The 27,591-nt window shown below is 36.7% G+C and overlaps 1 protein-coding gene across 2 annotated transcripts in view; it reads right to left on the minus strand.

Moving 5' to 3' along the window:
* LOC121732480 (neuropilin and tolloid-like protein 1) overlaps positions 1 to 27,591 on the minus strand; it is a 206,930-nt gene that overhangs the window by 61,205 nt on the left and 118,134 nt on the right. For both annotated transcript variants that reach the window (XM_042122383.1, XM_042122373.1), the window contains one exon: positions 10,870 to 11,447. In XM_042122383.1, the coding sequence (XP_041978317.1) occupies positions 10,870 to 10,906 (37 nt within the window). In that variant the 5' untranslated portion in view covers positions 10,907 to 11,447. The remainder of the gene's footprint in view (positions 1 to 10,869; positions 11,448 to 27,591) is intronic.

The raw sequence follows: 27,591 nt of genomic DNA on the forward strand, positions 1-27,591 counted from the left end.
AACGCGCTTTTGGAGGAAACGAGAACGCGTTAAAAGACAATAGGAACAATAATATAAGACATTGATAATAAGGCGTTTAGTAATTTCAACGGCGATGTTTGAAATCAAAAATGTATGGGATTTGTATCGCAAGCACCATGCCACTTAGGGACAATAATTCAGACCGACGCATAGATGCTTTCTAAATTTATACTGAATTGACAGATCTCAATTGCGAGAGACGTCTTGCAAATCTGTCAAATCCATACAAATTTATGCGGCGCCACGCCTCACCTCGCCTCGTCGTGTTGCTGCCGTGCGATGCATTTCTAAATAGTAAATTATATGTATATGGAATTGACAGATTTCAATGTAACTTTCATGACGTGTCACGCAATTGAAGTCTGTCAAATCCATACAAATTTAGAAATGCATGTTATACCCCATAAGGGCCAGGCCACATCACTGTGTTGCGGCGTCGTATCGCAAAAACAACGCACGTATATGCGATGCGATGTCGCAACGCAAACATTTCATCAGGTACGACTTGTAGGATAAGTTATAAAACGCTCATCAACTTAAACCAACGTCGTCGCATCGGAAATTTCCACGATGCATTTTGCGGCGTAGTAAATTTTTACGACGCTTCGCCGCAGTGTCGTCGCCGAAAGATACTTTATCTAGGGCTTCTGCCCCATACACTTTTTATCTAACTTCGATATAGAAATGAAACTTGCATTCATTTCAAATATAGTACTAGCTAGTACTTTTTCTGTCTATCTGTCACCAGGCGTCTCATACGGAACCCTTCGTGTGGTAGCCCAACTTTTTTGTCGAATTTTATTTGCAATGTGTGCCAACTGCAAACGGTTGACGATATAATATTTTATGGCGTTTACCTTTTTATTAGCATTTATATTGGTACTGTCATATAGGATTATTACGTCATATATTTTATTACTTCTACCTAGTTAGTACCGACACATAAACGAGATGAGATCCGATAAAATAAATCAACATTTTATGCCCTAAAACAAAATTATTTTACGACAAAGTTTATTTGTATAGTATAACTAGCTGTCCCGGCAAACGTTGTTTTGCCATTTTTTTTTGTATGAAAAATAGATACTGGCCGATTCTCAGACCTACTCAACATGCTCACAAAATTTCATGAGAATCGGTCAAGCCGTTTCGGAGGAGTATGGCAACGAAAACTGTGACACGAGAATTTTATATATTAGATATTATCCTACAACCAGCAAGCGTAGCATGGTCACCAAAGAAACGGTTTCTTTCTACGGAAGAATAGACAAAGTGACAGACAATGGAAATCCGCCATTTTGTTGATAAAATCTGTCAGTATGTCGATTTCTTCCTATGTCTACTGTTGTTATGCTAAGCCTACTGAACGTTTTGTGCAGTGGCACTTTACGAGAAAACTAACACACCTATTGATTTGTGCTTTAACATAGTAATTTTTGTTTATATGTAAACGAGCTTTTGCACGCGGCTTCGCTCGCGTTAAGAAGTATTATTATATTCAAACTTTCATCCCCTATTTGAACCCCTTGGGGTTGGAATTTATCAAAATCCTTTCTTAGCGGATGCCTACGTTATAAAATCTACCTGCATGCCAAATTTCAGCCCGATCCGTCCAGTGGTTTGGGCTGCGCGTTGATAGATCACTGTGTCAATCAGTTGGTTAGTCACCTTTGAGTTTTATATATTTTATAGATGTGTTATCATCAGTCAGTCAAGGTGTGACAATGCGAGCCCTCACAAAGCTCGGCTTTTAACTAGTACGGTATTTATGTTTTATAGAAAAGTCATATAAAGTGCTTCTATATGACACTCCTCTAAACGCAAGTTCGTCCATATAAAGGATATTTTAACGTCTATGTAAACAGTAGATTTTACACATCATTTTATATTTGTACCTACTTTGCCAGATATTCATAGGCAAAAAAATGGACCTACTTAAATTGGTCGGGTTATGTCAGGCTCAGCCAGATCACGACAAAAATTGATATGACTTGTGGCCCTTATACAGTGCCTTTGACTAGTGTGAGTGCAGGTGATTAGTGATTAGGAGAAAATAAAGGACTTGTATTAATCAGTTGCTGTCCACACTTGCTTTCTCTTGATTACTAATCACCTGCATTAATCACCTGCACTTATCACAAAAAAAAAAAACACACAAATCTAATGAATACAGGCCATAGTCTACTCGTATATTATAAATAACGTAAGTCTACCATCTGCCAATGAATCAATTCTTCTGATGATACTTTTTTAATTTTTTACACCCTACACAAGGTGTAACAAAACTAATTGATAATACTTTAGGACAGGGGTTCCCAAACTGTTCGCCGCGGCGCCCTGGTGCGCCGTGGAAAGGCAAGAGGGGCCGGGCGCCGTGGCCCGTACAAATATTATAAAATAAAATAATAATATTATGAATTACACAAAGCAGGCAGATTTAGACGTGGGGGAGCCATGCTTCGGCACGAATGTGCCGGCTCGACCGGAAAAATTCCACGTTCTCACAGAAAACCAGCGTGAAACAGCGCTTGCGCTGTGTTTCGCCGAGTGAGTGAGTTTACCGGAGGCCCAATCCCCTACCCTATTCCCTTCCCTACCCTCCCCTTTTCCCTTCCTTTCCCATCCCTACCCTCCTCTATTACCCTATTCCCTCTTTAAAGGCCGGCAACGCACCTGCAGCTCTTCTGCTGCTGCGAGTGTCCATGGGCGACGGAAGTTGCTTTCCATCAGGTGACCCGTTTGCTCGTTTGCCCCCTTATTTTATAAAAAAAGATAATTAAACATTTATTTATTATTATTTACTTGCTTAACCTAACTATAATCATTAAAAGTGTTTATTTATGTATCTTTTTGTAATAGTTAGGTAGAGAAGGGCGCCGTGACACAATATTGACTAGTAAGTGCGCCGTAGGCTGAAAAAGATTAGGAACCCCTGTTTTAGGATGTCTATGTCCCTTATATAGAGTTGACCGTGAAAGTAGTAGTGCTGAAAGAGTATTTTTTGTGATTTGTATGAATTTATCTTGTCAAATAAATGTAATTTTCCATACACAATTGAAAAAAGGCGGAGTGCCTTTGAGAGCCATACACACCCTAAAGAATTATCGATTAGTTTTGTTACACCCTGTATAATTATGTAAACCAAGACCGCACATACATAAAACTTAGTAAATGTACTGTAAAATCTAGTTAAACTTCGTAGCTCAGATTCATCTGATAGTCAGACCGAATCTGCATTAGTTCCAAACTCAGCACAACTTAAAATTAAACGAAAACTTAAATTTCCACACAGCGTAAACTAATCTATTTTGTATTCCACAGGCTGACCAGTATTTTTCTGTCAAGTGACTTTTCTCATGTGCCAAACAAAGACAAGCAGATCTCAAAGACTAGAGGGTGTAGCAAAACTAAGCTATAATGCTTTAGGGTGTATATGAGTCTCTTGTATAGAGTTCACTGTGAAAGTAGCAGCGCTGAAGAAGTGCCTTTTTTCAATTGTGTTTAAAGTAAAAAAAGTTTTTACTAACGTTTATTTTTAACTTTTTTATGGGCAAACTCATGACGCTTGGAGGCGCTTGCCCATTAAAATCTTTAAAAAAATTTGCTCTATCAGCGCTGCTACTTTGACAGTAAATTCTATACAGGGTGTAACAAAAATAAGTGATAGTACTTTAGGGTGTGTACGTGTTCATTGTAGAGAGTTCACTGCGAAAGTAGCAGCGCTGAAAGGCCAAAATTTTTTTCTTTTGTATGGGTAAACTCGTGACGCTCGGGCCCCATGCCCATACAAAAGTGAAAAAAAAGATTGTCTTTCAGCGCTGCTACTTTCACAGTGAACTCTCTACAAGGAACACGTACACACCCTAAAGTATTATCACTTATTTTTGTTACACACTGTATAAGGGACACATACACGCCCTAAAGTATTATAACTTGATTTTATTACCACCTGTATAATGAGTAGTTATTTGCTTTGTAAATAAGTACTTCACTTATACTCGTGAAAGAGTTTATGTTTGTAGATATAATATGTTAACACGAATGCAATAAAGACAGGTTCTCAAAACTGAAAACTTTTAATTCCCAGAAGCTGTTTCATAATAGTCCTATTTATTTTAAACTTTGTTTAATTCATATTTATGAAGGCACATTTGAAAGGTTTCGATTCCCTCCGAAGTTGTTGAAAGTATCGGAAAACTTGGACTCAAAGCTGCGGTTATGCCTTTGATGAAAGTTGGTAACTTTTTATGTTACTTTTTGGATTCCTAGTAGAGGTGAGGATTTGATCTCTAGTTTGTTTATTTTATACGAGAGACGCCCTCAACTCCATTGTACCAAAATTCATTTTGTGCGGGAACCGTACATTTTTCCCGGAAGTATTCTATGTCTTTTCCCGGGACTTAAAGTATCTCTGTACCCAGTAAAATCGCTTCAGCGCTTTGGGCGTGAAGGCCATTGTAATGTTACTGGTTAATATGGATTGGAGTCTATGACAATAGTTCTATATATGGACATAAAGTATAAACGTGTTATTTTCTCAATAATAATATTTTTATAAGGGAAATAATAAAACGAGCGAATAAAAAATTACTTTGCGACTGATGATGAACATACTGTTTTAATAACATGAGCGCCGGTATTAATTTGACTAAGCGAAAAATAAACTAAACTAACGACTAATATTGATTTATAATAAAATCCAAAACGAGCTTACAAAATGTGGATTGCGATTAATCTATTTCAGATATTAAAATTCCATCCAAGCGACTGAATTACTAAGTAAGCGACTGGAAATACATAGTGGGCAACTTCAATATTAATGGCGGCTCTCGACATAGGCGAACGCGTTGGCCAACGCGTCTGCAGACGCGTTGGCCAACCCCAATTTGTTATATATACCCCAATTTGTTATATACCCGTGACTCCCGGTTTACCTAGTTCCAATATAATAACGAAGTTTTAAAAAATATGAGATATAAAGCACAATATTTAAAATACCTTAAACCATAAACATTTTAATAAAACTTAATACTTTGGCTGTAATTAACTTACAAACTCACCTCCCATAAAAATCTATTTCATCGAAATATAAGTATTAACTAGGATAATTATATATTTTATTTGAATAAATTGTTAGTTAATCTATATTAAAAGTTCTTTAACCGAACAATTTTGTTTCTTAATGTTTATTTCCAAAGATATTTAAAAAAAACATGAAAAATAGAGAAAATCCGCTCGAGTGACTTCAGTTTTATGCTAAGCTAAAATGAATCTTATTGCGATGCGTATACGCTTCGTCTTTGGTTGTGTGCAAAGTTATAGTTTTGGATTGAGATTAATCCCCGCCTTAAATATAGATTCAATTTTTAACCGACTTCCAAAAAGGAGGAGGTCATATGTTCGTCTGTATATATTTTTTTTTTGTTCAACCATAACTTCGCCGTTTGTGATCCGATTTTCAAGATTTTTTTGTTGTTGTACAGGGTTGAATCCGAATTTGGTACCATGTTCATAAAATAGGTTATCTGATGATGGGATCCATGAGGAATCGAGGGGACTCCTTGAAATTTGTATGGAAACATATAGTGATTTCAATATTTTCTGAAGCATTCGAGATAAATGCTACCAAAAAGTAAGACTTCGCACCAGGTTATACCCTGGATCCGAAGGTACCAAACAGAACTTTTGAATCCTTATAGATACAGGTTCGGGGATTTCGGCGTTGTTTAAGCAACTGAAAGCATAAGCCAACACATCAATTTGATTGATCATCATCATCACAATCATAAGTATACCATGGGTCATCACACCTTTGACCATGCCTGGTGGCCGATGGTGCTATTAAAACTAAAAAATCGAGGGTGTTACTGCAATATTTATTCTATAATACATTCTTACTTTTCTAACGGTCAAACTAAGCTTCGTCTAGGACATTGTACACATGTCAAAGATTTAACGTGCGGCTGCCCTCAAGGATCGGTAATTTCGCCTAAATTATGGAACATCGGATTCGACGATTTGTTAAGTCTTCCACTTCCACCGCTTTGTATACTAGTTGGTTACGCCGATGACGGGTTTCTTATCGTTCAAGCAAACTCGCGTTCCGAAATTGAGTCTAAAGCCAACAGTAGTCTTAATTTAATATCTGACTGGGGTAAGCGTAATCGTCTGAAATTCGCCGCGCAAAAAACTTACCAAATTCTTTTAAAAGGTTCCCTTATATCTTCCCCTAGCATTAAACTTGACAATATTAACGTTAAACGCAAACAGTCGCTCTGTTATCTTGGTTTTTATTTAGAAAATAAATTTACATTTTTAGAACATATAATTCAAACCGGTGAGAAAGCGAAACGCAACTTTTACTCCTTTACCAAAATATCTACTTCGACATGGGGCCTTTCATTCAAAACCCTAAAATTAATTTACACTGCTACTTACCTTGGTAGCATTTGCTACGGGGCCCCCGTGTGGGCCGACAGAGCAACTATCGGCGCGGCTCGTCGCAAGTTGCTACAAAGCCAACGTCTTGCTCTTATATTCTTGTGCAAAGCTTACAGAACCACAAGCACCGAAGCCTTGCCCGTGTTAGCCGGAGTTTTACCCGTTGACCTTGAGATTCAGCGTCGTGCGACAATGTACTATCATAACAAAAACATTGACAACCCGTTCTTTTTAAGCGCTCGCGATAAAAATAAAATAGCAAGATTGTTTGAACCTTTAGAAAACTCTTTGCAAAGCCTAATCTCCGAATGGCAGACGCGTTGGGACTGTTCCACCAAAGGGCGACATCTTTATAATTTTTTCCCTAATATTCGTGAACGACTATCCAAACATTGGATGGATATTGATCACTGCGTTTCTCAATTCCTGACCGGTCATGGAAATTTTAAGGCCAAACTCTACGGATTTAATCTGGTAGCATCACCCATGTGCGAGTGCTCGACCGAAGGCAACATGTTTGAACAAACAGCTCATCATGTTCTCTGGGAGTGCAGTCTCTGGCAGGACGAAAGAACTACAATGCTAAACAACCTACTCTGCACATCTGGTGTCGCATACTACGGTGATCTCGTGGACAGCGCTAGGAACTTCCGTGCCTTCAAGCGTTTTTGTCACAATTACTATTGGCAACAGTCTAACACAATAAATTAATTTAGCTGTAGCATAGTAGTCACTATTATTATTAACGTTAAATTCCCGTGGTGCTTCTCCCCTTCAGTTCTTTGACTTTCGGTCACTGCAACTTTGTGCTGTCTCCCGCTTTATATTGGGGAGGGAATCTGGAATTCTTCCTACTCCTCCTATTTTCTTCTGATTAATTTCGTTGCGGGTCCCAAGACAGCTTTAGCATGTCCCTCGGGCTCCCTGAGATCATATCAAAGGGTTTTCGTGGTTGGATGCCGCTGTCGATCCTGGCGACACAGGAGATACAGTGGTGGGAATGTGTGGTGGGCCAAAGCCCGTTAAAAAAAAAAAAAAAAAAAAAAATGGGTCATCACACAAAGATCCGATTGTAGAAAATAAGTACCAATACTTTTCATGATATTTACATCGGAGCAGATGTTTTAGATGATTATTTCGCTGTTTGTGGACCGATTTTCGAAATTCTCGTATTGTTATATAGGATATAATCATAATTTTATATGACAATCACGAAAGTGGTGAGCTGATGATGGGATCTATGAGCAATCGAGGGAAATCCTTGAAATTTACCAAAACACTCATAGTGGTTAAAATATTGTTTCTAGTAACTTAAACATATGTTACAAATAAGAGAAATTTCATACGAGGGTGTCTCTTGGTCCAAAGGCACTGAACAGAACTCCTGAACCTTTAAAGATGAAAATTTGGAAATTGCAGCATCGCTTAGATAACTCCAAGCATTTACCACTATTTTGCTTACAGTAATATAATATGGATAGTTAATATTCGTAGTGGTTATCTACGCGTAAAGCCTTGTCTTGTAGATAACTAAAATCAGTGAAAGGCCTTTGCCCAGCGGTGGGACAGTATAGGCTAATTAAAAAAATCATAAAATAGGGTATCCAGGGCTGAAAAGCAAAATTAAGTTCCTACATTATTAACCAGCATTATACATGATTTTGAAAATTATTTTGTTCTTTTAAAGTATATTATTATACCACTTTGGTATTATGGTTACTAAGTTGGCAATTTGATAATGATATCCATGTGTTATATAGGGAGCTCCTCAAAATTTATAAGGAAACATAATATTATAGTGATTTCGATTTAGTCAGAAGTATTCTAAGCATAAGCCAATTCTTCATTACTTTGAAGTCGGTACCAGTCCCAAATATTTCAGATATTCTGACATTGACTGAAGTCATGGTTTAATTAGCTGGTACCGACTTCAAAGTAGTGAAGACTGTGATATGTACAGAAATAGTTGGGGTTTTGACGAATTCTGGAAAAGGCACTATTAGAGAAAGAATTATTTAATACTTTTTAGTTAATATTCTTATTGTTTTTACCTTGGAAGTTGGTTTTAATTTTTTGTTAAAAAATAATAATTCTAAGTTAGGTTATTTATTACGAGCTACTAAAAAGTTCACTTTGAGCAAACATTTGTGAGCTGCAGCTTTATTAATGATAATTGGTAACTGATATTCTATTTGAGGCTTTATATTTTATATTTAGATACGTGTTTTAATGAAAACTACATATTGTTAAATGCGTGCAAATTCGAATGGGGGCGGGACGACGAATCGTTGCAGTCGACTTTTTTGGGTTAGGTTATATGGCTAAGGCGGCCGGAAGCGTGGCGCAGCGAAGCTCCCGTCTTAGCCATCGTGGTTATTTTTTTGTGAACCATCCAGAAGTAGGAGCCCCGCACAGCGGGGCTCCGTCGACTCAAAATTGAAGCCAGTTGTTTTTTTTTTGGCATAAGTCGCCACAAAAGGAGTTAGGTTTAGGAGTTAACCTCGAGTTAATTTTTTAAATTTTTAACCCACCGATGCCGGAGGGTTAAATCAACTAACTCTGTGTTAGTAATATCAAAACTGAGATTTTTCGGTTATGACTTATGTACTTTGTTGTGTTCAGTAATAGGTACCGGTTTTATTTTGTGTTTAACCATGATAAATGATTAGTGGTTATTATCTGATGATGATAAAGAGATTATCGAATACATTAGTTCGGACTTGTATTACAGAAGGATTGTAGAACGGACCGATCTGTTTAGGGTCCCGTATTTACTCACAAAGAGACACAGAAACTGTTCTCTTTTTTTATTAAATAAAATTGAAAATAATTGCAATTTGCAATATACAAATGAGCATAAAAAGTAATTCCCTACCAAAGTTTAATAATAATATCATTGGATTAGTGCGTCTTTAGTGAACTCCTTTATAAATAGGTAGACTAGATAAACATTGGACAGAAGTGTTTTTTTCCAATTTTTATCATTTTCCGCTTAGTAAATAAATAAATAAATTCAGCATTCGCTCTATCATAATATTTGGCTGGATGTAAAAAGAATGAATGAACATGACATAAGCCCGGGTTAGTTGACTCTGGGATAAATTCTTCTGGTGCAATATGTAGTATGAGTTAAAAATTAAAAACGTTAACATTGAGTTATTAAGCCCCGGGGTATTTATTTAACTCAAAGTTTTGGCGCAAGTGGGCCTAAGTAACTCAAATAGATAATTTCTAAGTTGCTGTTCTGTTAATTTCTCGTCACTCACTCTCAGTCGCTCAAATAGTAATTCTATAACCCAAATTTAGTAATTTTGACACTTAAAACTGTAATTTACAGTCACTCGATTAAATACTACCCTTTTTATAATCTACCGAAAAGTTTTACAATCGGTGTTTTATTTAGTTTAGTTAGGATACTCCAGCGAGGTGACTAAGCGAGGCGGTATTGCAATGAAATTCATTCATAACATGGTGGATCTACATATTTTGGTTAGGTTAGCCAGCTTAACATTACAATACTATTAAGGGTTACACATAGCAATGTGACGATTCGATGCGACGCATTTTTATCTGAGCCATACCAAATTCAACAACTCATATTCGATAATTTCGTCGATAAAGAAGAATCCGAAGTATCTACATTGAGTTGTGTATGAACATGTGTAATAACCTGATCAAATTTCGTAGGTCTAACAGAATTTCGGATTGGGGACATCGGCCGGAGTATGTGGGACTCCCCGTAGGATCTACCCACTAAAACCCCATGGTGCTCAACTCCCCGCTAAGTCATAGTTACGGGAGTAGTAAGCACCCTACATTTTATTATCAAACAACAAACCAGCAACCGATTATCAGACAACAGCCCTAGCTTTCAATAACTAGTCAATAAGTATTTACGTCCAAATATATTTGGCGTTTTTCATCCACCTTCGGTGACAGTGTTTTGACCTATTTATTGACGAAAATAACAGGTCAGTGACCCCTGGCCGGCTGCCAAGACGAATTAATTCCGAAGACAGGGCTAAATTAAATGCTTAGGTATTTCTACTCTAATAACTTGGATTGTTGGTAACTAGCCAGCTAGAAGTTCGAGGACTATCGTAATTAATACTGAACTTGTGTCGAATAGATATTTGATTACTGCGAACTGTATTTATCTAGCTTTGTGTATTGGATATTGTTGAGTAATGTTAAACAGGTTGAGGTTTCGGTAATGGTTCTAGTAAAATCTTAGTAGTTACTACATATTTATACAAGTAAAACAAACGATATATTATGTCTGTCCTGCGGTCTGTTTGTCTGGCGACTCTTTACGCTTCAACCGCTGAACCGATATTGATAAACACAGCAACAGTAAAAATAATCTAGTTTTATAAACATAATTTGAAAATAATATAAATAACTTACCAATTGCCAGGGCCAGCACGAGCAGCGTGGACGTCATTGACCTGACGGCCGCGGCGCGCCCTCGCCCGCATCCGGGAGCCCCACATCAATCCCACATGCCACACTCCCACACCCTCACCACACTTCACCGTCAACGCCTGACATTAACACTTGCCTGTCAACACTTTTGACTACACTTGGTTGTCAACACTTTTGTTCACACTTCGTTTTCAACTCTTTTAACTACACTTGGGTGTCAACACTTTTTACTACACTTGGTTGTCAATACTTTAATTACACTTGTTTGATTAGGATTTAACACTTCTTATTACACTCAGTTGTCAAGTGTAAACGTTTTGTTACAAAGCTTTCAATACACTTTACTTTTAACTGTCTGTTGCCGTTCTTATCTGTCAAAATGTGTACAAACACTTTTTACTTTATTTATGTTTTTATCTTTCGTGTAAAATTTTTGACTGTATATTAAATTGGTATTTTTCACGTTTCACTTTTGAAGTATTTTTTGTATTTTCTATTAATTTACTTAAAGCTTTATGATTCTTTTTAGTCGCTAGATGTGTAGATTATTCGATGTTTATCTGAAAAAGAAGAAAAAATCATTAACATTAACATTTGTATATCATAAACAAAGCATAATTTTTTTTTGTTCTGATCTTTTGCAACTTGCTTGAGATCACAATATCGACAAAATGTTAAAGTTTTCAAGATGATTACGAAATATATAATTAAGGTATTTTCTCACGCAGGAACTACTAAATTCATCTAACTCGAATACAGCTTTAATTTTTAAAGTCGGCATTAACACATAAGGATAGGTTACACAGTGCGAGCAGCTGAAATGACAGCAGTGCCTATGTACTCGCACGAAAGCAGCTCGACTCGCCTTCCTTTTCTCGTTACACCATGCAAGCTGCTGACGTCGCAGGGGATAGGTAATGTCCCAGTGACATCGCCTAGTCGAGTATGTTTGGTGTATCTATTGTGGAGGAAGGCGAGTGGCAAGTGAAAACAAAAAATGTTGTAGTAACTCGCACGGGACCAACTGAGTCACTCGCACATACAGTAACTTGTATGATGCGGTCACACGGTGCAATTACCTGCACCTCAGTTACTGACTAGGCCAGCTCGCACAGTGTAACCCAAGCATAAGGCTGCCTTTCCGCCAGAGCTAAGCGGAACTGTGTTGCGAGGAATTTGTTTTTAGAAACCAATAGAATCGCTTCATTGACATGACTTTGCCATGACATCGCTCAGCGCGGCGATGCTATTGGTTCCCAGAACTTATTCCTCGCAACACAGCTCCACTCAGCTCTGGTGGAAACGAAGCCTAAGGCTTCTATTTAATGCTAAAAGAGAAGTTTTCGTGGTATTTACTCGCGTGAAGCCGTGGGTATGAAATTGTCTGTCATAAAATATGCACCACCGACGTTCACAAACATTCAAGTCGCGGTTTGTTTAAGTGAGTACACACGTACACACGTGACGATATTTTTGTATGCACATAACGACATCAGAATTCATAGGTTTTGGAACCCGCTAGATACGAATATTATGTCATGCGAACACTTCTGAAATATACTTCTTAAATCTTCTTAAGGTCAACGTGTATCTGAAAATCTTAATTTTATTATTGTATGTTTAATTTCTTTAAGTTAAAAGTCCGCAGACTTATGTGAGTTGAAGACATGAGTGGATAAAGTGAGTAACTAAAGTAACTAACAATTTGATCGCTGTAGTTCTTTGCATAAAAGGCTTTTGGGACCAGTAAGATGATTTGAAATCAAAAACATGCAGATTCTATGTTTAGCTTATATATAATAATAGCTTCCACACCGGTTTGACGGTGGCCGGTTTCATTGAAATCAGGCCAGCTACGCAGGAGTAATTTTATAGTGCCCAAGTGTGTGCGCAGTACACAAGAGCACTCTCTGTTCCTTTACTCTCATAACCCAGTGGGACGAAAGACCGACACGACCGGCGAGAGATCAGGCGCAGTACCGAATTCTTACATGCCCATCCGACGCATGGATTATCTTACTTGTCAGACAATCAGGTGATCAGCCTGCATTGTCCTAACCAAACTTTGAATTAACATGTTTCCAACGCGGAAATCGAACCCACGACCTCCGAGTCAAGAGCCGCGCTCTATACCACTAGACCACGGAGGCGTTATATAGGCGAGGTATGTTTAGCTTGATCATGAGGTAAGTTACAAGGTTTGTTAAGGGTATCAGTTTTTAAGTCAGTAAAATTTGTAAGTCTGTGGGCTGTCTGACAAGATATTTGCCAACGATCACGTATTCTGTAATGTTTGCGCACGGTGTGCAAATTTAGCTTTAATCAGATTGTCTGACGAGACTGCTTTATTAAATCTAGCAATTTGAACACATTTCTAGACTTAACCCTCGAAACTCTAGGTCTTGTAGACCCGGGATAACTGTTTACTAACGTTCTTCATGATGATACCAAGTTCTCTTCCAAAAAGTGTGCTTGTGTACTATAGACTCGGTAGCAATTATTTTTTATCAAGTGGCAACGTCTTGAGGCATTGCAATACATTTCCAAATGATCTATTCTTTGAAACAGACAGTCTTACGTTGGGAGCATTCAAAAGATAAAAATTAATCTCAGCTCGCATTGTGTCGCGTCACTTTGCAACGTTAACTGATTCTCAGTCCTCTAGTGCTGCAAGTGTCCATTATCGTCATCATTTTATCTTTTACATTCCCATCAATGTGTCAATTATTCACAACAGGTAGAAATTTTGAAATACTTTTTCAAACAACTTAGCTTTGCAGAAAAAAATAAAAATGGTCCTTCGAGCCGGCGTTAATTTTTATTAGTAAAGTTTGAAGCTTTACCCTGTTTAATGCCTATTCCCGGTAATCTGTAGGATGAAACACGATGCCCTCAAGTTACTTCAAAGAATTTTCTCATTACTTTATTACTGGATATAATGGCCTTCCTTATTTACAAGCGCGTATACACTGCCTTAAACGACGCTACTTTACGTTGTCTTTTCCACGTATTTTGTTACTTTGCCGTGTAGTTGTATACTTTAAAATACCTACTTTGAAATAAAAACCGGGCTCATTTTGTTTACACAGAGTGTAAAAACAAAGTTATCATGTGCCCCTTACATGGTGAAGCAGCAGCGATAAAAGAGTGACTGTATTTTTCATTTGTACGAGAAAATTCATGACTTCGTGGACCAAGAGCCTGCGACGGCCAGACTTTCCTCAGTTGAGAAAAGTTGAAAGTTAACCTGTTTGTGACCTTGACAGAGGTAAGAACGACCAGCGACTATGGAGTTTCGGTCGCGGTTACTTTAAAAGGTATCTAGTTCTGAAGGGCTATCTAACCTTCGAGAAAGAGTAAAGCTCAATTTCATAGCTTATATTCTTCGCGGTAAGTGGAGGAATCTCGTCTTCCAGTGCCGGGAATTTTTTAGAGTTGCCCACTGCCAGACACCCTCAAAGTCTAATACTTTAAAAAAGTTTGAAGGTGTGTGGCAGTGATTCCTACACACACGTTATACATATAAGGGACACATACATGCGTTTTAACTTTATAGTATCACCTTAATTGTGAAACAGCGCTAGCGCTGTGTTTCGCCGAGTGAGTGAGTTTACCGGAGGACCAATCCCCTACCCTATTCCCTTAACTACCCTTCCCTATTACCTTCCTTACCCTCCCCTATTCCATCTTAAAAGGCCGGAAACGCACCTGCAGCTCTTCTGATGTTGCGAGTGTCCATGGGCGACGGTAGTTGCTTTCCATAAGATGACCCGTTTGCTCGTTTGCCCCCTTATTTCATAAAACAAAAACTTGTTTTGTTACAACTTGTAGAACTCTGTCTATACTTTTTTTTTCTGATGGTAAACACGATCAAATAATTTCCGATAATACGTCGAGTGTCGACAGCTGCTGTCGACTTGGACCACTCGTCTGAATAATGAATGAGACGAACATGTTTTGATCGGCGATATTTTCTATCCGGAACAGTTACTGGAAAATCTGACGGTAAACAATGTTGTACTTTGATCAAAGTTATTAAAATCGATAGGTAAAAAACTATGAATATAATATATTTTAATATTACTCGTAATTTTATGACGCTCAAATTCATTTATTGCATGAAAACCGTAAATTGTCCGGAATAAAAGTTATTTTGTGTCGTTACACGAGGCTTAAAATTTAATGAATCGTCTTCACGTCAGATTATAAAGTTGTTATAAATTGCATAACTTATCGAATGGAGAGGCATCCAACTTTGAATTACATTACCTAGTTATCAAGCTGAAATTTTGGAAAAACTAATTATTATAATTTACCAATATTATATCTTTATTTCAAAAATTGCTAACCTTTGACCTTGGCAACATCCCTATTTATAATCAAAAAACGTTGCAAGTACAAGAATTTTAAAATCAAGTCAAAAACAAGTTCAATTAAATGTTATCACAAGTAGCCATGAAGCTGAAGTAATATGAAGCATGAAGTAATACAGAGGGAATTCGAAAATTTGAAAACGGAAAGAAACTTTTTTAATTACGAGTCGGAAGTCCACAAAATATACTTTTTCAGATAACTTCCGATGTTGTGTGTGGTTTTTCGCAACAAAAAAATTTCCAATTCCCAAATTCTTTTGTATTCACTTAATAATTTGAAATACAATTTGAATCTTTTATAACTTTTTCGATCCTCGAATTCGACGAATTGTAAAATTCTTTACACAGAGTAGTTTTCCTGAACACAATAGAAAATGTTTAATTTCTAACGTTTCAGTACGCTTACGTTGAAGAAAAGTTCTTATAATGAAGTTCAAAGGAATTCGCTGTATTTTACACTACTATAAAATTAAACACTTTCTGCAACTAAAATATTACTTCTTTTTTGCTATTAGTTTTTTATTACAATACCTTCAGTAGTTCAAATATTTGACTTAACTAACTAAGGGTTAATTTAAATTGCAACGTTATGAGACGATGCGATAAGTTGAATTTTATGTGGTATTTAAAATTAAACTTGAATTCCTATCCCAAAAAGATACACATAGAAATGTCATGACAGATCTGCCACCCGTCGTATTGGGCTTCCTAAATTTTGAATCTAAAGGTCCCTCACCGGGAGCATTCACGTGTAATGTGATATTATAGATTCGTCTTTGAGCATTACATTACAATAATACCTCCCTGACTGACGAGCAGTGTGTAATCTACGATGTGTAATACAATATTATAGATTCGACTTTGAGCATTCCATAGCAAGTTGACTTCACTGTCACGTACAAATTGTATCAAGATATTACACATTGTATCATTACAAAGTGCGCTTTGTAATGCTCGGTTCTTCTCCCTCACTGATGTAATGCTCGAATGCACGTTAACATTACAAGCGAATGCTCCCGGTGAGGGAGCACCTTAAGCTCATTTAAAAATGTATCTGTCCCGGCAAACGTTTCTTTGCCATATAAACTATTACGCCCGTATTATTTTATTGAAGTGACTAAATAAGTATGTCACCATGGCAACGTCCATCGCTATCCCGTCGCACAAACAATGGTCGCCGTCAGTCTCGAGTTGTAATAATTTCCTATTATTTATTCAACAAATGCACTTATCAATATAAAAAGTAGCCAGTAGCCGATTCTCAGACCTACTGAATAATTATATGTATATAAAATTTGGTAAAAATCAGTAAAGCCGTTTCGGAGGAGTACGGTGACTAAAAGATTATACTGTATGTTTGTCTGTTTTTTTAACATGCTTTGCGGGTTATACGTTTCTTGTTAGTAGGTACTCATTTAGGTATAAAATGTATTTATTGCAATACAATTTATTTATTGCAGTCCGGCAAGCGTCCGTACTCCGTACAGCTTATTTATAGCTCATATTCAGCTTATTTCCTCTCCAGCTTGAGTAACGTCCATAATGTAGAACAAAGAACATAGTAAACTCTTTTGATATATTGTGCTATATTTTTAATAGATATTATGGCTGTTATAAACTCTTAAAAGCGGTTTACGTTTATTATGTTACATCATCATGTCTAGCGTATGAAGATGTTTATTTTTATCCCCCAACGCGACGTGTCTGTCTGTCAATTCAATTCGTTTATTCAATTCAATTTAATTCAATTCGTTTATTTGCTATAAAAGTGGTGAATACAATAGTTGGTAATGATCATTTTCTTAAGAACTAACACTTTTAGCTATGTATGAAATAGCATGCAAATATATATTTAAATTATAATCATATACTTGTATTTTACGCTAACATTACCTATTCAAATCAATTTTTACATAAGTCATTCATAATAATAATAATTAAACATTTATTGTCATGAAAATAATGAGAAATCTATGTCTGTCCTTGACATCACCGCATTGTAACGGGTGGGCTCATTTTGTTTTTTTTTTGTTTGAAAAGTGATTCTAAAAATCAAATGAAACTAATGATCGAGAGAGTTCTTAGGCCTAATAACTAATTGATTTTATTATGAGCTCCCTGAAAAAATTGTCTGTTCTTCCTTAATATACGTCTTGTTACTTACTTACTTTGATTACGCATATGTTTTTCGGATACAATAAAAATACAATGGTCTTGGGCAATTATGAAAAACTCAAAGCAGATATGTTACTACCGCGCGCGTTGTGAAGATTCAAATACGGCCCAATTGGGCTGTCTGTGGTGTAGTCTGCATCGAGCGCAGTCACGAACGTGCCGCGTCTTGTCTTATCTAAATAAATTGAAAATGACGTCGTGCGTGTTTCGAAAATGTACCAATTATGACTCGAAAGTAAACAAAACACATGGAATCTCTTACCACATGTCTTGATTGCAATAAATACCTCGATTATTTAAATTTTCAATTATTTTTCAAACAATCTGGAAAAAATCGAATTTTCGTCATAGCTCAGGCGAAGAAAGAGACAACGATACGATTCGACGTTTAAAAATAGAACTGTCTCTTTTATGTAAATGGTTTCTCGTATCTTTTGTTTCACTTATCTGTCAAATTTGTAAATGTTCGCAATTTTGAATTTGAAAATTGTTCGGAAGAGATTTAAGCCGGAAAATAGTATGGACGTAACAGATCTGTATAAGTAGAATGTCATTGGTCTTGGGTCAATTCAGACCGCAACGCGACGAGGCGAGGCGAGGCGCGGCGCGGCATAAAGTATGGATTTGTCAGATTTCAATTACGTGAGACGTCTTGCAAATCTGTCAAATCCATATAAATTTAGAAATGCATTTACGCGTCGCGTTGCGGCCCGAATCAACCCTAACTGACAGTCTTTCTATATTTTTTTGAAATTACATCGTGACTATGAAATTCGTCCGCGTTTCATAAAGGTAACATTTTCATCTTAAAAGAAAGTAAGGTATCCATGTTATTTATAAGAATTCTTTGTCCAAGCCGTGAAAAATTATAACTAATGAGATATAAAGATGTAATTTTATAAAGGTTATTGTAAAACCTTTGCAAAATTGTGCTCAGCTGGGTTGCTCGCTTGTTATGTTTATGTCTTGGATTAAAAAGGTAGCTTAGGACTAACGAAGGATAAAACCCTAAATATGATTACGAAATTCTTATGAGATTAAGAAAATTTACATTTTTTGACAATATTACGTAAAAGTACGATAACTTATAAACATCATCATCTTGTATATTAAATTGTCGTGTCACAATGTTAGGCCGCGTACTCCTCCGAAACGGCTTTACTGATTTTAACCAAATTTTATATACATATTCAGTGGGTCTGAGAATCGGCTACTGGGTACTTTTTATATTGAATTGTGATATTGAAAAAGTGCATTTGTTGAATAAATAATAGTATAATATTACAACTCGAGACTGACGGCGACCATTGTTTGTGCGACGGGATATCGATGGACGTTGCCATGGTGACATACTTATTTAGTCACTTCAATAAAATAATATGGGCGAAATACTTTATAAAGCAAAACAACGTTTGCCGGGACAGCTAGCGGGATATTATTAAGATTATAATATTTTGACAAAAATATTTTGAAAAGAGATTGCTTATTTTAGCCTTCAAGATGAAGCCTGCGAGTACCTAGACAAAATTCGTTTTAAAGGCGGGAGCCGGGTAGATTGTCTTTTATGTCTTTTCCCATAACTGTACCTCACAAAATTTCATGAAAATCTGTTTAGCGGTTTAAGCCTGGCAGACAGATAAACAGATATAATTTCACGTTATAATTAGTTGAATAGAATGGATTATGAAGAGGTAGAAAGCTTTTGAAATAGCAGGCAAAACTAGTTGAAAGAAGAATTCCCAAAAGACGTACCATAAAGTTTCATGCATCAAGATTTTTTCGAATTTTTTACGTCATTACACGCCAGGAATCCAATTTTTTAAACCGGGTTTTTTCAGTTGCTAAAAATTTATGTATTTATTTTATAGACTCACCAACAGAATAGCATTTGTGACATTTTAAGTTGGTACATAGAAGTTTGTAACAGATAAAATGAGTTCTAATGACAGGCGAAGTACAGCGTGCGTATGCGACAGAAATTAGACGAGATGAAATATGGTGATAATGATAAAATATGTGTGTAACAAAAAAGATCTCTTTTTTTTATTAAATAATTGTATCTTCTTTGTCTGCCTATCACTTCGCTTTTGACCCTTAATAACAGTGGCGGCCCTAGAGGGTGGCGAACAGGGCAATCGCCCGGGGCCTCGCTCTTGCAGCATGGGCGTAGCGAGGTACGGGCAGGTTGGGGGCAGCTGCCCCCCCCTACAAGAGCGATCATCGGTCGCTAATGCTCACGAGTTTCATAACCTAAACGTGGAGCGGAGAGAGTCGGTCGCTCATATTTTGTTTTTAATTTTTACCTCACCTTCAATACTATTGTTATATACTCACTCGTAGGATTTTCTTAATTTGCCCCCCCCCCCTATATAGAATCCTGGCTACGCCTATGGGCAGGGGCCTCGAATTTTTTTGTAATACAAAGGGCCTCGCAAAGGGTAAGGCCGCAACTGCTTAGTTATGACCATTCGGTTGTCCCTTTGAAGTGACTGCGGAAGGGCTTCGTTATAAGCGCAAGGACCGCCGACCTTCTCATTACGGCCGTGAGTCACTTGGCGGCCGGCCAGGCATACCTCGTCTAGACTACTCATAATAAACCGCCGTTAAAACTTTCGTAATTAGGTACTGTTCAGTGACAGTGGGATAATAATATTCGCATGCATAGTTAAAAGATGAAATAAATATTTCTATATTTTATTTTACCAGTACCCTGTAGTCTGTAGCTAATTCTGCTGACCTAACCAATTAAAATTGGTTGGTGATATTTTGTAAAAATTGTATTTGGAAATTTTATTACACTCAGACTATATTCAAATCTTCCATATACAATCCAATCTCCAATAATGTTGTGATCGGCATTATTATAAATAAATACTTATTATCAGATAATAGAGTAAAGATATAAATTATGAGAACACTACTTGCTAGTGCTTATGAAATAGATTTTCAGAATGTAAATCTTTAAAATGTATAAACTATAAAGTTATATATTAACAAAAATCGGCCAAGTGCGAGTCGGACTCGCGCACGAAGGGTTCCGTACCGGTATAGAGCGAAAGTAGACAAAAAATTGTGTTTTTGGTATGGAAAATAAAATCTCCCTTAAATATTTATTTCATTTTAATTTTATTACTTATTAATAATTATTAAAGTACAAATATATTTTTGGATTTTGTGAAAATTTCAAGTGCTTAGCTGTTACCATAATTGATTACGAGAAAAAAAGGCCAATAAAATCACGTTTGTTGTATGGGAGCCCCCCTTTAATATTACTTCACTTTATTTTTAGTATTTGTTGTTAAAGTGGCAATAGATATACACAATCTGTGAAAATTTTAGAAGTTTAGCTCTAGCGGTTCTTGAGTTACAGCCTAGAGACAGACAGACAGACAGACGGACAGACAACGAAGTCTTAGTAATATTGTCCCGTTTTTATCCTTTGGGTACGGAACCCTAAAAACAATGTAGCGATATCAGCAAGTTTACTAAAATAATTCCGGTTGAAACACTGGCGAAACAGTTGATAATATATTCGACAGTCTGAAAGCATACTCGAGCCGAGGTATTTACAAAACTCGCAATAGACGTTCAAGTGTTTGCCCGATGAAGACTACGAGAACGCTTTGTGCTACTGTTTCTACTGTACTGACCCAAAGGGCAAAGTACACTGTTAAAAGATGAAAGAAATATTTCAATAATTTATTTACCAGCGCGGCGGGGCTAAAATGGTCGCTTTGGAGAATCATAATATGATTCATTTTTAAAAAATCGCAAAATGGTCACTGTGCTTGCAATTCATGCAGTTTGACAGTTTTAACAATTCATTTGTTGACTTGACTGAGAGTAATCGCTAAATGTGACCATTTTAGCCCTGATTCCGTTTTTGGACTCGTAAATCCCGTAAAACTGTACATTTGTACGCAATAAAAATGGTTTGTTATTGCGGAAAAATGTACGGTTATGTTTCATTCAATACTAGATGTCGCCCGCAACTCTGTTGCGCTAAAACTCGTTTATCGCGCGGGAACCGTACATTGTTCCGGGATAAAATTTCATAACCAAATTCCATACCTTTCAGCAAAATCGGTTGAGGGATTTGGGTGTGAAGAGGTAGACAGATAGACAGACAGACACACTTTCGCATTTATAATAATATTAGTGTGGATAAAATCGATTTTAGAATTGTACGTCTATCTTAAACATAATATTGAGAATATTTCTTTTTAACCCCATTATTTAAGTCTATTAAAACTATCTAAAACGATCCATATAGTATACCTATACATGATTTTACACTGAAATCTATTGTATTTTCGTATAAAATTACCATTAACACTGAAAATGCTGCATTCTGCTAACATCGAAGAGAACTAAGACCATGTATTTCTGCTCACTAACAGTTTGGCTTTTCAAGGCTGAAAACTTTCAAAGACACTCCTAAACTTTCACAGTCGATACATACAAACATGCAAACTGTGTTATGTGTAATATAAGTCGAATAGAATAGAATTTCGGCAAATGTCGCATTATCGAGACAGTGGGCCAAGGCGACTTGCGCCATATCGTCCGACATCGATGTATTAGAATAGATTTATAGAAGTAATGAATCATCAGCTATAAAATTCTTAACTAGCTAAAATAGCTAAAAAAGTGGGCTCGCGTTGTCACACCTTGACTGACTAATGATAACACATTTACATACCTATATAAACAAAAATTACTATGTTAAAGCACAAATCAAAAGGCGTGGCAGTTTTTCCGTAAAGTGTACCACAAAATGTACAGTTTGTGAAATATACTAAGGCTCGCTTCGCTCACCCTGATTAAAAAAATACGTATGGCATTTGGAGACTTCCGCGGTAAAGCCATAGTATTTTTTATAACTTATGCAATTATAATTCGCCTACATTTAGTGGCACGCACGGGGAGGTTTTTTGAGTTACGGAATTTCTTGATTCGCTCGCCGCGCTCAAATCTCGCGATTAAAACTATGCAGTAGCTTAAAATATAACCTTAAAATTAGATAAACCCCATATTTTCCAGCTGTGAGCAGGCGGATAATGATGATGAATTAAAAAGTAAAGTGGGAAAAGTCTCGGCCCGATCAGTTAACAAACAAAACTGGATCAAAATCGGTCCACCCGTTTGGTTGTTACGATGCCACGGACAGACAGACAGACACGTTAAATTTGTACCTCGGGGCTTAAAAATGATAGGGCTTATAAAATATATCATTTATAACGTATATCTCACGAATGCCCGTAAAATACAAAAAAAAACGTAGTTTTCTTAATATAATAAACATAAGCACCGACGATTACTTTTAACCGAATATAATATATATTATATTAATAGGCTAATAAAATAAAGACGTTACATAAATATAAGTAAATAATAACTGCAGAGGCATTATGTACATAATGTTAGCTATTACGCGCTATAATAAGGAAGATCAACCTTATTGCTTCTACAAGTTATTGCTTTGTTTGTTCGTTTTCTGAATCAGCGCCATATTATATCATTAGTCAATATTTATCTAAGCAATCACTACGGACGGAAAACTTGCTATAAAAGTTACTGTCAAAGATTTTATTGCGAGTAATCATATCTCAGAATAGGTTGTCTTTATGACTGTACTTATTTATGTGTATTATATATTATATTTAGAGCCTGTTTCACCACTTCCTGATAAGTGCTAGATAGGCTATTCACCACATATCTTGACAGATATAGTATGGAGAATCTACCAAATAAGTCGTGGATAGCCTATACGACAGTTTATCAGGAAGTGGTGAAACAGGACCTTACTAGATAGCACGAGCCGTACATTTTTTCAGGACAAAATCTTTCTAAAGCACTCCCTAGGCAGTAATTCGGCATAAAAGTACAAGTTGGAAGCTGGCTACATGAAGTTGCAGCAGACGACGTGTCGTCGTGACACGTCATTTCTATGTATTTCTATGAATGTGTCGCTAGCTTCGTGTCGCTAGCTGCGGACGGTATTAAATAGAAATACATACAAACGTCGTCTGCGGTTGCTTCATGTCGCCTGCTGCCAACCAGCACCTTAACATAAATTCGATATCAATAATCATTTTATTTGGGACACTCAGATGAATCTAGCTATCACACATCGTCGACGCCATTATAAATTCTGTCAGCACTATTTATACGGGCCGACCGTTGGAACTTTCCAACATTACCACTGTTTATTCGCGGCCATGTCTCTGACGGCTTTCTTCGTTATCATCAGCATGTCTAATGGCGTCTGTAATTTAAGACTTACTTTTAACACACTTCTTGCAGGTCTTCTGCTATTCTTTTTTGCTCATAGATTCCTTAGGGTTCAGACCGCAACGCGACGCGTTGATTCATTTAAAAAATTGTATGGATTTGATAGATTTCCAAGACGCCTCACGCAATTGAAATCTCTGTCAATTCAGTACAAATTTAGAAATGCATCTACTGAATTGACCCGGCTGCGTTTCTACCAGAGATGTGTTGGTGTTTTTGAGAACCTATGTCCTATAGAATAGCCGCGCTGAGCGATGTCATGGTAAGCTCACGTCGCGATTCTATTGGTTCATAAAACATATTCCTCGAACACATCTCTGGTGGAAACGCAGCCTAAGACAGCTTCATATTATTAAGTTCAAATGAAAATAAATGGCAAAACGATTTGTTTAATGACTAGTCACGCATGGCGTAAATTGTTCGACGCTTATTCCAAATATTAAGTTGATTTTGAAATTATTTTGCTCATATTAAAGTGCCTATATAGTTCTTCACGAATAAATACTGCATTCCAATAATTTAACATAAAATTTCGTGTTCGCGAATTGAAATAAATTCAAAATAACACTCAAAAACTAAATTAATTAAACACCAAAGCAATAAACGGCAACAGACTTTTTGCATTTCCCACATAAACGCTTAACGCAGTTTTTCTTCTCTTTGCTAATAAACAGTTAATAAACTCGAGAGGATTTTGTTCGGTGCAAACGAACGACTGTCGCTGTCGCACGTTTCTCTAACGCTGGCCCATGGCTACAAAATTTCCGTAAGTTTCAAGTTATAATAATATAAAAATGTAATATTTCTAGTCTCGGCCATAATGTGTGTTATAATAATATAATAGTGAATCTATCTCTCTAGAGGCACTTATAATAAATGTTATAAATATATAAATATTTATCGCCTTAATAGACTTGGAACATTTCGACAAAAAGAGTTTCACTCGAAGAACTCCGTTTTGAGGTGGTTTGTCTAGTTACCATTCACCACATTTTCATTTTTGGAATCGATATCGATGACGTAACTTTTTCTTGTATGAACACCGGTATAAAACGAAGCTCGAGTTGCCTATTCTGAGTTCCTGAATTTTAAATCACCGTTACCATTTGATCCTAGCGTAATTAAAATAGAGAAACTATCTCACATGTATTTATCGCGTCACTACGCGATAAATAGTATTATCTTACTTATCTATTCCGGTTACACCTACCACTAAGTGAGGAACATGGAAATTGCGTTGCATTATATCTCATATAAACAAATTATGTATACCGAGTAGCCGGTCTGCACGGACTCTATATCGCTCGGTGCTCGGTTATGGAAATTTGCGCTTAGCGACACACGCCTTGCTTTAAATAAAGTTAATTGCATGACCTCACACGAGCCACCTGCGCCCCGCTCACCTGAGCTCACCTCATTATACTCACCAGTTGCCTCAACTCATTTATTAAATTCCAAGTCATGGTGTGCAATCAACTTAAAAAAGTTATTATACAATACAGATAGATAAATTATATACTTCTACTAGCTGTCCCGGCAAACATTTCTTTGCCATAAAAAGTATTTCACTCGTATTATTTTATTGAAGTAACTAAATAGGTATGTCACCATGGCAACGTCCATCGCTATCCCGTCGCACAAACAATGGTCGCCGTCAGTCTCGAGTTGTAATAATTTACTATTATTTATTCAACAAATGCACTTATCAATATAAAAAGTACCCAGTAGCCGATTCTCAGACCTACTGAATATGCATATAAAATTTGGTTAAAGCCAGTAAAGCCATTTCGGAGGAGTACGCGGCCTAACATTGTGACACGAGAATTTTTAATATAAGAAGATATTATTATCCACACTAAAAATAAAAACTACCCTAGGTACATCCTTTTCCTAGTTTACAAAACTAATGGAACATAATATTATTAATTTTCTTACGACTCATTCAAGATAAGTGCCGTCTTTCGACACTTTTATTTTATGAAAGTGAAGGTGTAAGATTGTTATTTCTTCACGTAAAAACTACTTATGTGATAATATTAATGGACTCCGTGGTTGCTGTTAAGCATTTGTGTATTAACCCACATTTTTTTCGTGAGTTATGAATACATTCTTGTACTAAATGATAACTCACTCACTCGGCGAAACACAGCGCAAGCGCTGTTTTACGCCGGTTTTCTGTGAGGACGTGGTATTTCTCCGGTCGAGCCGGCCCATTCGTGCCGAAGTATGGCTCTCCCACGTACAAATTGTACTGTGTATTGTGCTTTTCAATAAATAAAATAAATAAATAAATAAACTGCATTCATAACTCGATACGTATTTTTTGTGGGATGATAAGTATGATACACAAATCCATATGGCACCAGTAGAGGCTACATACTACATAGGCTTCTTCTTAATAAAATGCGGTGTTCTTACAGTAAACAGTATTCACTAGCTTGAAGTAAATATTGTAGTATTTAACACACAAGAGATCTCAAAGCTGACCCTTACGGGGGTCTGTCGGAGATCGACGGAGCAACTGCCTTTGTGTGAATCACTTACTTGAATAAACCCCTAATTTTCCTTACTGCCTGCTAGGCATTCACTGAAAACATCGTTATTCATAATTATAACTAATTTCTCTAGCTCTTTTTTAGGGTTCCGTACCCAAAGGGTGAAAACGGATCCCTATTCATGAGACTTCGATGTCTGTCTGTCCGTCTGTCTGTCTCCAGGCTGTATCTCAAGAACCGCTATAGCTGGAGTTCTGAAATATTCACAGATTGTGTGTATCTGTTACCGCTATAACAACAAATACTAAAAACAAAATAAATTAATATTTAAATGGGGCTCCCATACAACAAAAGTGATTTTTTTGGCCTTTTTTGCTCGATATCAATCATCAATAATAGTAACAGGTAGGCACTTGATATTTTCAAAAAAGCCTTAATTATATGTCTACTTCAATATTTAAGAATAATGTTAAAATAAAATAAAAAATTAAGGGGGGCTCCTATACAAAAACACAATTTTTGCTCTATGTTTGCTCTATAACAGTACGGAACCCTTCGTGCGCGAGTCCGACTCGCACTTGGCCGATTTTTTATGTGCACAGAATAATATTATTTTCTCTCAACGAGGAACAGCAAAATTGATTTAAAATGTTTTCATGTGTTACAGTTACAGCTTTTATTATAAAACAAAAACACTAAGAAATATGGCAATGTTTTTTTACAATAACATATTTTATCCCACCTGAAATTGTTGCATACCGGTCACTTCGCGGCGGTGGGTAGAGCGGGGGTGGCGCGGGTGCCAGGGAGGCGCGGCGAGGCACGCGCCGGCGACGCGTTATGTCCATTAATTGTGGTGTTTTTTAGGAAAACTTTCGGAAGCTATTTCTCAATATTTTAGTACTGAGTTATTATAAAAGAAAAAGACAAGTATTTTTTTTAATAAGTATAAATATATAGAAATTTGGCCGGCAGGTTTAATCGCACCCTGTATATTACAGTGGAATTGTCTTGTGTTTTGGACATGAATTTATGTGTCTCTATACATCTCATCATATAATATGTAACAAAACTAAGTGATAGTACTTTAGGGGGTGTATGTGTTCTTTGTAAAGAGTTCACTGTGAAAGTAGCAGAGCTGACTTTTTAACTTTTTGCAGTGCAGCATCACCAGTTTCCCTCAAGTATTATCACTTAGTTTTGTTACACTCTGTATAGCAAAAGAGTTAGACACACAAGTTATGAAGTTAACTTCTTAGGAAGGACTCTTCTGTTCTTCATTTTGAGAGTCAAGTTTAGTGTGAAGTTAGTCGCAATGTTCACATCAGCTTCACTTCCCTCGAGTTTTCTTCCCGGTTTGTTACACA

Source organism: Aricia agestis, chromosome 1 (genome assembly GCF_905147365.1).
Source record: "Aricia agestis chromosome 1, ilAriAges1.1, whole genome shotgun sequence".
NCBI lineage: Eukaryota > Metazoa > Arthropoda > Insecta > Lepidoptera > Lycaenidae > Aricia > Aricia agestis.